We start from the raw sequence: 14696 nt of genomic DNA, 5'->3' as shown, positions 1-14696 counted from the left end.
AAGGCAGATCCAACTGATTTTGCCTCATTCCTTCCACACATTCATGCTTTCATGACTCTTGCACATGCAGAAGTGTGCCTCTCCCTCTCATCCACATGTACTACAGACACAATCCTACAGGCACAGATTGTGGGTTGCACAAACACGGATGAGGGCCTCATACATGGAGCTGTACACAAACACACTGGTGCACACTGCAGCAAGTCTGGTACACAAGACACACACAAACGGGACTCACCCATGCAGTGACATACGGCATGCTTACACACACACAGGCATACAGATGTGGTTGGGTCTCATATGATTATTTCGTAAACACACACACGGGTCAGTCTTATGTATAAGTGATTTTTGCACATTCCGGGTGAACCACATACACAAACACACAAAGCTCAGCCTAAGAGTTACATAAACGCCAGTCAGTAACAGTCAGCAACAGTCTCTCGCACACAGGTGTGACAGCAAAAGTGTACGTCTTCATGCAAGGCTAAGTTTTGCACACGTAGCTGTGGGATTCTCATACATGAAAGTGTGTCCCGTAAACACAACACACAACAACAGTACAATCACTCAGGTATGCATATCTTGTGTCTCAGGTACAGCCCCCCACACAAGGAGATCTCATGTATGATACAGGCATCTCACACAAGCCCATCTCTCCCCTCCCCCCACCCCCAAGCACGTGGGCAGGCAGCACACCCTTCAATAGGTTGCACATACCTGTTTGCATAGTCTTCATATACACATCCCTGTCAGTGTCCATACATGTAGAGGCATGTGTGCATTATGTATGTGTGTCACATGTAATGCAATGAGTCAGGCATGCATTTCTGCACAGAGCCACACACACAGGTTCATACACACCTGGGTGCACAAAGACATGTGTGTCTTACACAAGAGAGGCACAGATGTGCTGCAGAGTGAGCCTGGCATACCCACCCAGAGCAGGCTGTGCACATGGAATGGGTGATCATAACCAAAATACAGACACATGGTGGTGTTTCACATACAGACACATAATACAGGAGCGTCACACATATGGGAGTGTCACCCATATGGTGTACCTCACTTCATGTACATATAGAAGTGTCCCACACATGGGATTCATGCACAATGGGCATCAGAAGCACACACAAAGTGAGTTGTGCACTCAGCTGAGTTGCACAGACACACCAACACTTGGGAATGTATGTCACACACACTTGTACATTTCATATATCCTTGGGTGTCACATGGCATCCCTGGCAAGATGGATGTCACACATGGATGGTGTCCCGCACATGGCCTCTCTCCCAGGTGTCACATACATCTCTCAGACAGTGTCTGTCATATATGGATATCACATTTCTAATGCATGCAGTATCTTCCACACACACACAGGTTCTCTCCTACAGAGACAGGGTCACACACAGTGTCTCTTACAGACACGCGCTCGGCGTCACAGTGTCCCAGACACCCACGCGGTGTTTCTGACTGACACACACACACGGCATCTGTCACGCGGTCTCTCACCCACGGTGTCCCGCTGGCACGCGCATCACGCAGAGTGGGTTGCGCTCCCTGGGGCCCTCTCCTCCTTCTCCTCCCCCGTCCCCTTTCCCCTCCTCCGCTTCTTCCCTCCCCCTTCTCTCCACCTCATCCCGCTCTCCTCTCCCTTCCCCCTCTTTTAGCCTCCTCCTCCCCCTTTCGCCCCTCTCCTCCCCCCCCCCCCCACGCCTCTCCCCCTCCGCGTCCTGCAAGCCTGTAGCGCCCGGGGGCGTCCAGCGCCGTGGCTGCCCCAACCTCGCCCGCGCTCGGCGGCCGCCGCGCTCTGCGAGCGGAACGGGGCGGGCGAGGGGCGCGGCCAGCGCGGGCCCTCCCTCAGCCCTGCGCGCCGTGGGGCGGGCGGCGGCGTGCCGGGCGGGCGCTGAGTGGCAGCCGGGGCCGGGGCCGGGGCCGCGCGGCGGGCGGCGGGCGGCGGACTACGGGCTGCGGCGGGGCGCGGCCGCCTGCCTGGCAGTATGTCGGGGTCGCGCTGCCAGACGCTGTACCCCTTTTCCGGGGAGCGGCACCGGCAAGGGCTCCGCTTCGCCGCGGGGGAGCTGATCACGGTGCTGCAGGTGCCGGACGGCGGCTGGTGGGAAGGGCAGAAGGAGGACGGGCTGCGCGGCTGGTTCCCGGCCAGCTACGTGCAGCTCCTGGAGGTAGGAGCAGGGCCGCGAGCTGCGCCGAGAGGGCGGTGGCGGGAGGGGTGCGCGGGCAGAGGAGGGGGGAGTGCCGGCGGCCGGGCGGGAGCCGTTCGGCGGGCAGGGCCGGGCCGGGCGGGCCGGGGCCTGGAGCGGTCCTGCGGCGGTGCCATCGCCGCTCCGCACTCTGTGCGCCGGGCAGTGGCCGGGGCTGAGCCGCTGGGAGGCAGCGAGGGCGCCCCAAACGCCAGCTCGGCTCACAGGAGAGTGCCAGCAGTGCACGGGGACAGACGCACGGCAGCACACCAGCACTTTCGTCGGAGACCCACCTCGGCATCAGCCCTGTGCCCAGGGAAGGAAAAGTGCCCTGGCCACCCAAGAGCAGAGTGTGCCTTTGGTACCCGCAGTTGTAGCCACAGAGTGGCAGAGTTCAGGCTGAACATTTTGCTGCAGGCTCCTCTGGACACTTCATTCACAATTGCTAAACAGCAGCAGAATTCAGTGGTAGAGGTGATGCAGCTCCTGTCAGTCATGCAGGGTGGACCAAATGCTGAGCAAGTTGTTCTTCCCCCTCCCTCTCCCCCTCCCTCTCCTTTTCATGTCCTTCCACTAAACATATCTTGGGTTTATGGTGTGGAAGATTCAGATGTGTCCCTTCTGTTGCCACAGCTCCGCAGTTGGCTGTCAATACCTTGCTGTCAATATGTGTGTCATTGTCCCAGAGAGCCTCAGAGATCCTCACTCAAAAGTCATGATCTTTCCATCAGGATGCTGAGCAGCTCATTTACCGTCTGTGCTCTTCAGGGCCATGACGTCTAGGGCACCAGCTGTATTCCCACAGAACTGCTTGCTTCTGAGTTTGTTTATTGCTTTATTTCCTTTGGAAACAAGACACAATTTGGGTGTAAAATACACGTCCACAAAGAGTGCCTTCACAGTCTTGCATTTCTGAAAGTGAATTTTGAAACAACTTGTACCGAAGCAAGAATCTGCTATGAGCCTATCAGCCCTTCCCTTGATGACCATGCCCTGGTTGCCCAGGGAAGTGGTTGAGTCACCATCCCTGGAGGTCTTCAAAAGATGTTTAGATGTAGAGCTGAGTGATATGGTTTAGTGGAGGACTGGTTAGTGTTAGGTCAGAGGTTGAACTCAGTGATCTTGGAGGTCTCTTGCAACCCAGATGATTCTGTGTGTGATTCTGTGTGGTGTCATTTGGAACTTAACCTAGGATGTGAGTATGAGTTCCTGCAATGACAGTGCTGATGTGGTTAGCAGTGCAGGGCTTTGCAAGTCAGCCTCTGTCTTCCAGATTTCTAAGGAGAAATATATAATTTGCAGGATAGCCTGCTTTGCTTATATGCAAGGAAGACACTATCTGTCCAAGGCTTTTCATGCTCACCCTCTGGGAAATCCAGAGTGGCAGGACACATAGCCCTCAGCAGAACCAGGCCCACCGCGGTGCATGTTTTGCCAGCAGAAGGTTCTTTGTAGTAGGACAATATTTTGCCTGCAAATTTGCAATTGCCTTTCAGATTCTCTGGTCCAAATGAATAAAATATCCCTGGTATTTCAATGAAGTTTCTGTTTCTCATTCTTACCTGGAAGGACAGAAAAGGGGATGCAAAATTTCCGCCCTCAATGCTAGAAGAGTGAGGCCAGAGACTATTCAGTGCCACTGAAGCATTTGGGATTTTTTTTGCTATAGTTTAGGAGTGTGGGAGTCCTTTTGTTTGTCAGTTTTGCCACCTACAAGATCATTTACTGAGATACGTGAATGTTAGTGGTCTTTTACATTGCCAAATATTTACACATCTAACCAGGAATTTAGACATTGAGGCAAAGTGTATCATGAGATGAGCCAAACTTTGATCAACAAAGGCAGTGGGAAGTCATACACAATGATTGGTTTTATATCACCTCCCTCTTTCAAACTCCTCTCTTACCACTTAATTCTGAGTGCGTTATGCTGTGGTCAGAGTGGTGCTTAGAGCCCCCAGTTGTGCCTTTCTGACCCTAGGTTCATGTATGGCTGAAAACTTTGTTACTGCCTGGTTGTCCATGCAGCCCAGACTCCTGTCTCTTGAATAAACCTTCAGAAGGAAGATAAGAAAGACGACAAGTGTTGAGAGGTGTTTACTCTGGCATGTTTTCTTTTCCTCCAGAGGTTGTTCCTAATAAGATCTATGGACCAGTGTTAATATGTAAAGAATTCATAGAATCATAGAATCATTAGGGTTGGAAAAGACCTACAAGATCACATGGTCCAACCTTCCCCCTACCACCAATATCACCAACTAAACCATGGCCCTAAGCACCACATCCAACCTTTCCTTGAACACCCCCAGGGACGGTGACACCACCACTTCCCTGGGCAACCTGTTCCAATGCCTGACTACTCTTTCTGAGAAGAAATGTCACCTAATTTCCAACATAAACCTCCCCTGGCGCAACTTGAGGCCATTCCCTCTAGTTCTGTTACCAGTTATCTATGAGAAGATAATTACCTTTCAGGTAGAAGATAACTACCTTTCAGGTAGTTGTAGAGAGCAATAAGGTCTCCCCTGAGCCTCCTCTTCTCCAGAATAAACAACCCCAGTTCCCTCAGCTGCTCCTCACAGGACTTGTGTTCAAGGCCCTTCACCAGCTTCGTAGCCTTTCTCTGGACACGTTCCACAGCCCCAGTGTCCTTCTTGTACTGAGTGGCAAGAGCTAATTAACTAAATTTATGGGACTACAGGTAGCTAGCACCCATTGCAGTTAAGTGGATGTGTGAGAATGAGAAAGATCTGTTATTGTGTCTCTCTCATGGCTCTGTGCAAGTAGCCTTTCCCTGGTGTTTAGGTGCATGGTTAGCTTGCTCAAGGAACTGATCTAACTGAAATCCTCTGATCCAATATGCCACTCAACCACACAGACACTGGAACTGGCACCAGGGAGGTGAGGAAAACACACAGCTGGATGGAGCCATGAACATGATTCTCCTTTCAGTACCAACCTGCACTCATGTTGTCTTTGAGTGCTCCAGCCTTGCAGCTTTTGGTAAGGTTCAGCACTATGTTGTGAGGTAAATTGTTTAGCTACACACTTCTGTTGAAAGAGGAAGAAACAATCTTCCCTTGGCTCTGCCCTCATTTCCCCATTCCTTGTTGTTCACTCTAGTGGGTACCTCTCTTTGTAGACCCATAACTCATTACCCTTAAGGACAACAGGCTGAGTATTTTGCCACAGCACGAACATGGCTCGTGGCATTGTCCAAGGTGTGCCAGGGATGGCAGGGTTTGCCCTGTATGGCACATACTGCTTCTCCTTGCAGCAAAGTCTGTCAGGTGGCTGGCTGCTACCCAAAGGGGATGTTCTTCTTCTGAAGCCTTTGTAACTTTAAGGTTGTCACTGTACACAGATGGGTAGGCTGGATTTTCTTATTCACACTACTTCACATTTACCAACAGGGAAATTTCCCTTAAAGTTTGCTCTTTGTTTTGTTCCTGAGCTGAAAGAGGAAAGCTGAAGGACAGCAGCTGAAAGGGGAGTTTCTTCTAGCATTGAGTGGTTAGTTTAGCATCCAGACTGCAGCATGCAGGTTCATTCTGGACAAATGAGGACTAAGGACTGTTCCCAGGGTTAACTCTGACTTGGGAGGAACTGTACTGCACCAGCAGCACCTATGTCTTTTCTTAGGCAGCAGAGCTGTGAAGCTGCCAGTGTTGATCACGAGGAGCATCTGCATGCTTCTGCATTGCTCTGGCCATCTTACCCAGGATTTGAGGATAGGTCATGCACCTCCTCTTTGTATGCTTACTCACACTGAATGGTAGCACTAGACTCTTGCAATGAAAAATGGGTATCTGTGCCTGGTTGTTAACCAGGACTGGTTTTAATGGCAAATGTGGAGTTAGACAGCTCTGAGAAAACCATGAAGGTGGCCTGTGGGAAACAAACTCCAGATGGACATTCCTGAGGAATGCCTTTGACTCATGGGTTCTCCTAATGGCAAAAATGTATTCTCAATTCATTGGTCACAGGAGATCAAGGAAAGGACCAAAACTGTAGTAAATGTGGCACAAGAGAGGCAAAGAGAGGTCAAGAGGTTTGGCAGTCTTTGGTTCCTACTACCATAGTTGCTGCAAGCCCGCAGTGGTGGATTAGAGGGAAGTGATGTCTGGGAGGTCCCTGTTATGGCAATGATAGAAGCAATGAGAGCTGGAGGATGGGTGGAATGTGTGCAGGGGATAATTAGGAAAAAAGATGTCTGTAATCTCTGGAGAGGATACAGATGTAATAGATCAAAAGGGATCCCATGGAAAGCATGTCCTACAAGGAGAAACTGAGGACAGTTAGTTTGGCTAGTTTGGAGAAAAGGAAGCTCAGAGATGATCTTGCTCTCTGCAAGACTCAGAGGAGGGTAGATGGAGGTGCCAGTCTCTGCTCCCTGGTAACCAATAATAGGATATGAAGGAGCAGCACAAAACTGTGCAGACTGGATGTTAGGAAAAAATTCTGTGTTTTGATGGTGATCAAAGACTGGAATCGGCTTCTTAGCAAGGTAGTTGATGCCTCATGCCTGTTGGTGTTCAAGAGGCATTTATATAATGCCCTTAATGATATGTTTCAACTTTTGGTCAGCCCTGAAGTGATCCGGCAGTTGGACTTAATGATGTTTGTAGGTCTCTTCCACAAGAAGAGAACACAGGAAGGTACTAGCTCTGTAATGGGGTTCCAGGTGGACTCCTTTAGGCCTGGTCTGTTGGTAGCAGTCAGGCAAGCTGCCTTGGTCTTGTCAGAATTGCTGAGCTGAAACATATGTCTGGAGATCATTGGGTCCTGTTTCACTGGTGAGGTTTTGGATACATGCAAGGATGGAGTCTATACAGCCTTTCTGGGCAATCTCTTGTAATGTTTATGTTTAAATGTGATTTTAAGTGTTTTAACTTGTGCCCACTGCACCTTGTACTTTCAGTGGTTATCACTGAACAGAGACTGTATCTGATTTATTTTTTAGTGCCCCACATAGATTTTTACACACATTGATTCTTCTCGAGCCTTCTTTTCTTGAGGCTAAATAGTCCCAGTTTTGTATGACAGATGCTCCAATCCCTTAAACATCACTGTGGCCCTTTGCTGGAGTCTTTCCAGTATGTCCCTGTCTTTCTTGTACTGGAAAGCCAGGTACTGTTTATTGAACTGCTGTACTCTTGGAGATACTAGGTTAATGGAGAAAGAGGACCCAGCTTTTTTTTCTCAACAGGAGAATCAGTTGACACCAGAGAAGTCTGAAAAGGTGATGCTAAATTCATATGGATTAGCTCTGACTGAGCCTGGTTTGTGTTCAAGTAACATCCTTCTGCATACTAGAGAGGTTGGGAAACAGGGATATTGTTGTCTGTGATTCATATCTGATGGAGTAGATATGCCATCAGCTCCAATCTTCACCCTGCACCTTTGGTGATTTATACCTGTGACAGCAATGAAACTTGACAGTCCGGGGACTCTGTCACCTACTTCTTCTGGCTATTTCCTCACTCTTGTGTACTCCTTTTTTTTTTTTTTCTTTTTTTTTTTTTTTTTTTTTGGTTTAACCTTTTGACCGTTTGAGCGGAACCATGCAGAAACTGTATGAGACTGCTGCACTGTCCTGGTTTCAGCTAGGATAGGGTTAATTTTCCTCCTAGTAGCTGTTAGGGTGCTATATTTTGGATTAGGATAAGAAGAGTGTTGATAACACCCTGATGTTTTAATTGTTGCAGAGCAGTGCTTACACCAAGCCAAGGACGTCTCAGCTTCTTGCTTTGTCCTGCCAGTGGGCGGGCTGGGGGTGCAGCAAGAGCTGGGAGGGGACAGACCCAGGACAGCTGACCCAAACTGCCAAAGGGGTATTCCATCCCATCTGACGTCATGCTAAACAATATATAGGGGTGGCTAGCTGGGGTGGGGGGCCAGACTGCTCGGGGTTAGGCTGGGCATCGGTCAGCGGGTGGTGAGCAATTGCATTGCGCATCACTTGTTTTGTACACATTATTATTAGTAGTACTATTACCATTATTATTATTATTTTCCTTTTCTGACCTAATAAACTGTCTCTATCTCAACCCACAGGCTTAATTTTCCTGTTTCTCTCCCCCATCCCAGAGAGGGAGAGGGGAGGGTGAGTGAATGGCTGTGTGGTGCTTAGCTGCCAGCTGGGTTAAACCACAACATGTACTCATGGGGTGAACAATTTTCCTTACCATGCTGATACGAAGAGGGATCTGTGCAGCTACAGGCCTTGAGTAGTGCTTCAGATCAGCTCCATCACAGCAAACACAGGTGCAGTGCAGGTGGAATGTGGTGTATGATACAGTGAATGACAATTCCAGCATTCCTTAACAGCTGAAAGAAACAATATATTTCCTAAACAGAGGCTCCTCGCCCCGTCTGCATCAGGGGTGCTTAGCATGATGATATGTGTAGACAGGTCTCCGCACAGCTCCAGACCTGAGAGCAATTTAGGACAAGCTTCAAGTGTGTCCCAGTTTGTCATAGCCTGTGTTGGTGCAGGATACCATAAATGTCAAGAGGGAGAAGGTGAGGTTAGAGCTCTGGAGCATGTACTAAAGAAGGTGTTTTGCACTCAGGCCCTCTGGGGAGATGCTGGTTGTTGCATCTGCCTTTTCTAGAGATGTGACTTTTAGAGAGGTGGGGACATGTGTCATTCAGTCATATTTGCAAGTGGTTTGTTTTAAAATCTATTTTGGGTGTTGCTTTTTGTGTTTGTGGTTGGCTAGAAATCACTTATATAAGCAGCAGCAGTAGCAACATATGCAAATTTGCTGATAACTGTCAGCAGTTTTTATAGCTTCAGCCATCCCACAGACGTAAGTCTTTTTGTGAAGCACAGTTTGTGCTTCCAGCATGGATGGAGGTGGCTCTGGAATCTAACTGAGCTAGCTGGACTGAGTAGGACTGAGAGCTACCATTGATCTTGTCTGCACTTTCACACTTTACTGGAACCATGATACATTTTGGAAGTAAAGAATCATGCGTTGCACCATGCATCCACAGGCATCGGAGAGTATTATGCATTACTTCCACTGCTGTGCAATATTCAGGGGGAAACTCATCTCCCCTGTGACACACAAACATGGAAAAGTGCAAACAGTTGAGACAGGAGGTTGTGGCACCTTTATCTGCAGGAAGCATGGCATGGCAGGAACTGCTTTATTCATTGTACCCAGGTATTCATGGAAAATAAGGATGAAAGGAGTTAATAGGAACGATAATGCTTGTAATTTATTTTATAATGGCAGAGAAATTGTAGAGAATTTCCATGCCAAGATATATCTTGCTGTAAGCTGATATCATCCAAGGAGACAGTGTGCTTAAGGAGAAATGAGAATCTGATTAGCACAGAAAATTCTACTTTATGACAAAATGCAACTTTGAAACATTCATGTGAAACAGAATTTTGATGAAATCTTTATGCTTAGAGAGAAAAGATTGTTTTTTATTTCTCTTTTTTCAGTTTGATGTTGAAGTGCATTTTGAACAAAAACACCCCAAAACATTTTGTCAGAAGGTTTCCCGCCAGTGCTAGGAATGAGCATTGCTGTAGCCAGCGCTGCAGTGTGGTGGCTGTGCTGCATGTTGCCACAGCAAGGGCTGGTATAGCAGCTGCAGGTGCTGCTCTCTGCTGCAGTGAGAGTTACATAATGTGTGTGATACAGCTAGAAGAGAGAAATTGGCAGCTTTTGCAGTAGAGCTTTTACTTGATGACCATACAGATAAAGGTGAGGCTGCGTATGCAAAGTACCTGTCTGTCTCTGAGTATCTGAGGCCTGGGCTTTTTATATGTCTGCTTTGATAGGGGCGTTGGACCTGATGATCTTTCGAGTTCCCTTCCAACCCCTTCAATTCTGTGATTCTGTGATATGTAGTGTCTATACTTCCTGCATGCAACAGGATGGTGCTTTGTTTTCTTAGCAGGTGTTTCTATGTCCCTTGGCTTAGTTACCTGACATTACCTCATTCTTCCATCTCTCCCCTCAAAAGCTCAACATAAAAAGTCGCAGAGAGCAACAAGGACATAGGGCGATATGTGATGATCTTGGGTAAAATGTGGCTGCTATCACTGCTTTTTTCAGAGGGTACTCTCTGGAATAAGTAGTAGTTCTCTTACATAGTCCTGTGTGATGGGAGAGGAATCTGACCTTTAATTTAGGGTGATAAGGGTGTGAGTGCTGAACCATTCTGTGGTTATCTAGTGGCTAGCAAGTGAGCATGGCATCATGCTCAAAAAATCCACACGGTGTTTTGCTTCTGTTGCTTCACACTTAACCATTAAGTTCCTTGGCTGAGCAACTGCCAGGCTGGAATTGGTAGTCTTGTCTCCTGCTGGCTCTGTCCAGGGATGCCTGTGGTACCTGCTTGTGCTTTCTGACTGCCCTGCTGCCACTGAGTGATGGTGCTGGGGAGAGGCAGTAAGCATGGCTGAAGAGGGGTTGACATTTCCCCATGTCTAACTCCTCCAGGCAAAGAAGGATAATTTTGGTTCTTCCAGAGCAGGGATGATTCAATTAGCCAGCATGTTTCTGTAGTCAGTGATATGTGCAGCTCTGACCACACAGGCATTTTAGTTTCAAAGTGTCATTTCTGATTTCTGACATCTGTGACTTTCTGTGGCTGTTACTTTTCAGACTTGAAACTTCTGGTCATCGGACCAAAACCTGTGAAAGGAAGGGTCTTATTGATAGGTGTGGGATTTTTGTGAGCTCTTTTGCCCTCTGTGCAAGGGGATCATGTAGAAGCTGAACTCATGGATGCTGTGCCTATAGCATGTGAGAACAATCAAATCTATTGCCTTGCAGAAATTATACAGAACAGAAGTTTTAAAAATGTTTTTATTTAGCCTTTTCTAGAAGATGGAAACAAGTCACAGGAGGCTTATCCCGCTCATGTCTTCCACCCACGGATTACAAAGGGTGTCTAAAACCTCTCACTGCTGATATCTGCCTGGCAGATGTTGAAGATGAAATGAGTTGCCACTCACCTGCATTGTAGGGGTGGATATAGAGTGAAGATGAAAAACATAGATCATTTTAAGACTCAATTAAAGACTGTTTAGTTCACTGAAGAATTCCCTGTTCGTACTGTGCTCTGGGAAACACATCCTGTGGAAAACTAAGAGATTTCTGTAGTGATAGTCTAGTTTTCTGGTGTGGATGCAAAATGCATGTTTGATGTCCTGAGAGTTGCACTGTAAACAGCATCCACTGAATATATTATATGGTATGTTACACTGAATACTTTTTAAAGGAATAATGGGAATATGTTGGATACTCACTATTTTCTAAAAAGAACTTTATTTTGATTTCCAAATTAGTAAATTCAGCCCTGAAACCAAGACCAGAAGATTCTTGCAGATTTGGATTTTTTCTGCTCATTTCACTTTTGCATGTGTGGTGACTGGGTAGAATTAACTGGTCTTTTTAAGAACCGGGGGTTTATCCATGGTTGCTTATGTTCCATGGAGCACGTTCTTATCATCAATACATCTTGTTTCTGTGTTTCCAGAGCCTTAAATGTCTGAGTATGTATTTGGGATTTACTTTCATTCTTTCACTGAATACCGACCCTATGTAAAACCACAAAGATAGGACATTCTTCTGTTTTGGTGAAGTCCAGTAATAATAGTAACAAACAAGTATGTGATTCTGCAGCATTTCATATAGTGTCTGCCTTTGGAAGTGTTTGGGACTTTTGCAGATGTTTTCACCATGACCACATTATAACTCGGAGCAGCAAGGGTGATGCTTCTAATATTCCATATGTTCATCCAGTTTGTGCCATCAGTAGAGCATGGGGAGCCAGCCTGATGAACGTAGCAGGTAAGCAGCACTGCTAACTTGTGTCTTAGAATACTTGACATAAGGCACCGATATTTTTGTTCTCGATTTCTGGCACTTCCAGGGAACACTTGTTCTGTGAATCTTTTTCAGAATCCAACATTTATGCGATGTGTCTCACTGTGTGTACATGGTAGATTTGCCAGAAGCCTCCCAAAAGCTTGGGTCTTATTGCAGTTGCTGATCCCTACTGTGCACATTTCCAGTAATGGTTCAAGGCTCTGCATCTGGGCAGAATTCACAGACAGAGAAGGAGTACCTGTTGGGGAAATCTGAAAAAAGCATAATGGACTTGGTGGTCCCCATACTGTGCTCTGCACATTGTAATCAGTTTATATCAATTTAAAATGTCTTTGGCCATATGTAATTACAAATTGCACTCCCTTGTGTTGGTATGATCCACTTATGATCTAGTGCAGAACAGTGTAAAATCAAGGCCAACAGTTTTTCCAGTTAGTTTTTCAAGAGCTGGGTGCTTCTGCAAGTGTCTCTATTGAAAATTTAAAAAAAAAATAGTTTAGCTGGAATTTTTATTTCATGCCACTGTGTAAACCATTACTTATTAAGAGGACCTCTTGTAAAGGACTGGTGTGTGGCAGGAAACCTGGGCCATCAGCTGTGTAGATCTGCACTGTATGTGCAGTGTAGGGAGGCAGGCCAAGCCCATGTAGCATGCAGCTGCAGGCAGAGCAGGGGTTTTAGGCATGGGAGTGCACGTCTACAGTGAGAGCCCTTACATACATGCCATACCAGCAAAAGTGCACTTCTGACTGGTAAAATTTATTCTGGCTGGGAGGCAGGGCAGGCTGTACACCAAGGGCTACAGATTTGACACTGTATGCTGTCTGCCAGAGGACTTTGTGCACACTGTGGTAACCATCTGGGGGAAGCACTCCTTGCTCCTGCTAGTAATCCAGTTTTCCACATCATTCTATCAAAATAGCTTTTGTATTAGTCTAGTACATTTGTGGTTAGCCTTTTTGCTGGTAAATTCTTAAAGGAAGATGCCATGGGTTACTCAAGAACCATCACTCTGTATTTTGTAGAACACGTACAGCAGTGGAACAGGCTGGTACCTTTTAACATATGCTTAATGCTTGGGAACAGTCTGTGTTGCTGGTATGGGCCCCTTTGCAATGAATTCAGGCTGACTGACGGGTGGAGATCTTTGAACTCCTAGGCAGGTGCAGACTCAAAGGTCAAAAATATTTCCTTGGCATTTTTGAACAGCAGTCAGGCACTTTGTCCTGTATTTGGTAAGAGCAGATTCTTCTTGAGCCACAGATACTTGCACTGTGATGCTGACAGCAAAAGCAATGTAGTCTTCCTGTGTTGGTCTGAGCACCAAATTTCTTTACGGCACGTATCTCCCAGGGCTTTCCTAGCTCAATGACAACTTTAAATAGCCATTTGCACCTTTGCTACTGGAGTTTCCAGGGCGTCTGGTGGAAACAAAATACATTCAACATTATTTTTTTGTCTTGTATCGCTATGTGTACACCTATTGATCAGTTCCATACCTTTCTCTTTTGCTCTGTGTTATCTTTTTCCATGGGGAAAAAGAAAGCTCAATGAAAGGTAATTAAAACTTTAAAAGTTTGTGAAGACCTGTGATAGTCAAGATCTGGAAGGAAGATGTGAGTGAGCTTTGCACGGCAGTACCACAAAGTGCTTGCTCCCAGGTAAGGAAAACATGCAGCTGATCTGAAAGGTGCAGGGGGACTTCCTGGCCCAGCTGCAACCTCACTTGCCTCTCCTACATCAAATGCAGAGCTAGACAGCATGCTAGTAGAGTGCTGCTAGAAGATGGGTGATGCTGCAAGGCACATTACATATAAAAATGTGGAAGCTGCCTCTGGGCTGTACACCTCACGTGCAATTGTTAAGTTATTCCATTAGCACTGCATCTTAGCCTTGGAAGTGTCCTCTCACGCTCAGTGAGTCCAGGAATGGATAAAAGGGAGAAAAACTTGAGAGCGAGGAGGGAGGCACATCACAACACAATTAAGAGTCCCAAGCTGGTTTTACTTTTTCCCATATTTGGCCCTATCCTTTATTTTAAACTCTTGTAAATATTCCTTACATTTCAGACACAAGTCTATTAGCTCAGAGTTAAATTTCATCTCTTACTAAGCCTAGCTTGTGCTTTCTGGCATTTCAGCATCTCTCATTGCCTCTGTTAGCCTTCCTACACTGATTCTGTCAGAGACATGGTCAAGCAGTACTGGAACTGTTAAGGAAAAAGCAGTAATTGAATGGAAAGCAAGAATGTTGTTAAAATGAGTCTTCTACTCTCACATGAGAGCAAACGGTGCTGCCAAAGGACCAGCTTCTGTGGAAGACAGAAGCAAGGATCTCTGAGCTGGTCGTCACTGTTTGGGACATGAATGATATGTGCAGGACTCCAGTTATTACTCCGGTATATAATACTTAGCATTTCTCACTAATGTAGTTTGCTTGCTATAATGTTACTTCTTTATTGTATTGTAAATCAAAGTTCTTCAGGCTTTTGACTGGATTAGCTTCACGTATCACTTGCAAATATTTACAACACACTTCTCACTCTCCTTTTCTTAAATTAGTTGAGAAATTAGCTGCATCACCTTTGTGGTTGCATTGCTAGACTTTTGGGTTAAGAAGACTAATGCTTCTT

At 46.4% G+C, this 14696-nt stretch overlaps 1 protein-coding gene across 3 annotated transcripts in view; it reads left to right on the top strand.

Annotated features, from left to right (window-relative positions):
- Positions 1 to 1969: 1969 nt before the first annotated feature.
- The window catches only part of GAS7 (growth arrest specific 7), a 110577-nt gene continuing 97850 nt past the window's right edge, over positions 1970 to 14696 (top strand). For all 3 annotated transcript variants that reach the window (XM_084492556.1, XM_084492557.1, XM_084492555.1), the window contains exon 1: positions 1970 to 2183. In XM_084492556.1, the coding sequence (XP_084348682.1) occupies positions 2001 to 2183 (183 nt within the window). In that variant the 5' untranslated portion in view covers positions 1970 to 2000. The remainder of the gene's footprint in view (positions 2184 to 14696) is intronic.

The sequence above is a fragment of the Aythya ferina genome (genome assembly GCF_964211825.1).
Source record: "Aythya ferina genome assembly, chromosome: 18".
Taxonomy (NCBI): Eukaryota; Metazoa; Chordata; class Aves; order Anseriformes; family Anatidae; genus Aythya; species Aythya ferina.
Note: the sequence above shows the minus strand (reverse complement) of the source record. Positions and strands in the feature narration are given on the sequence as shown.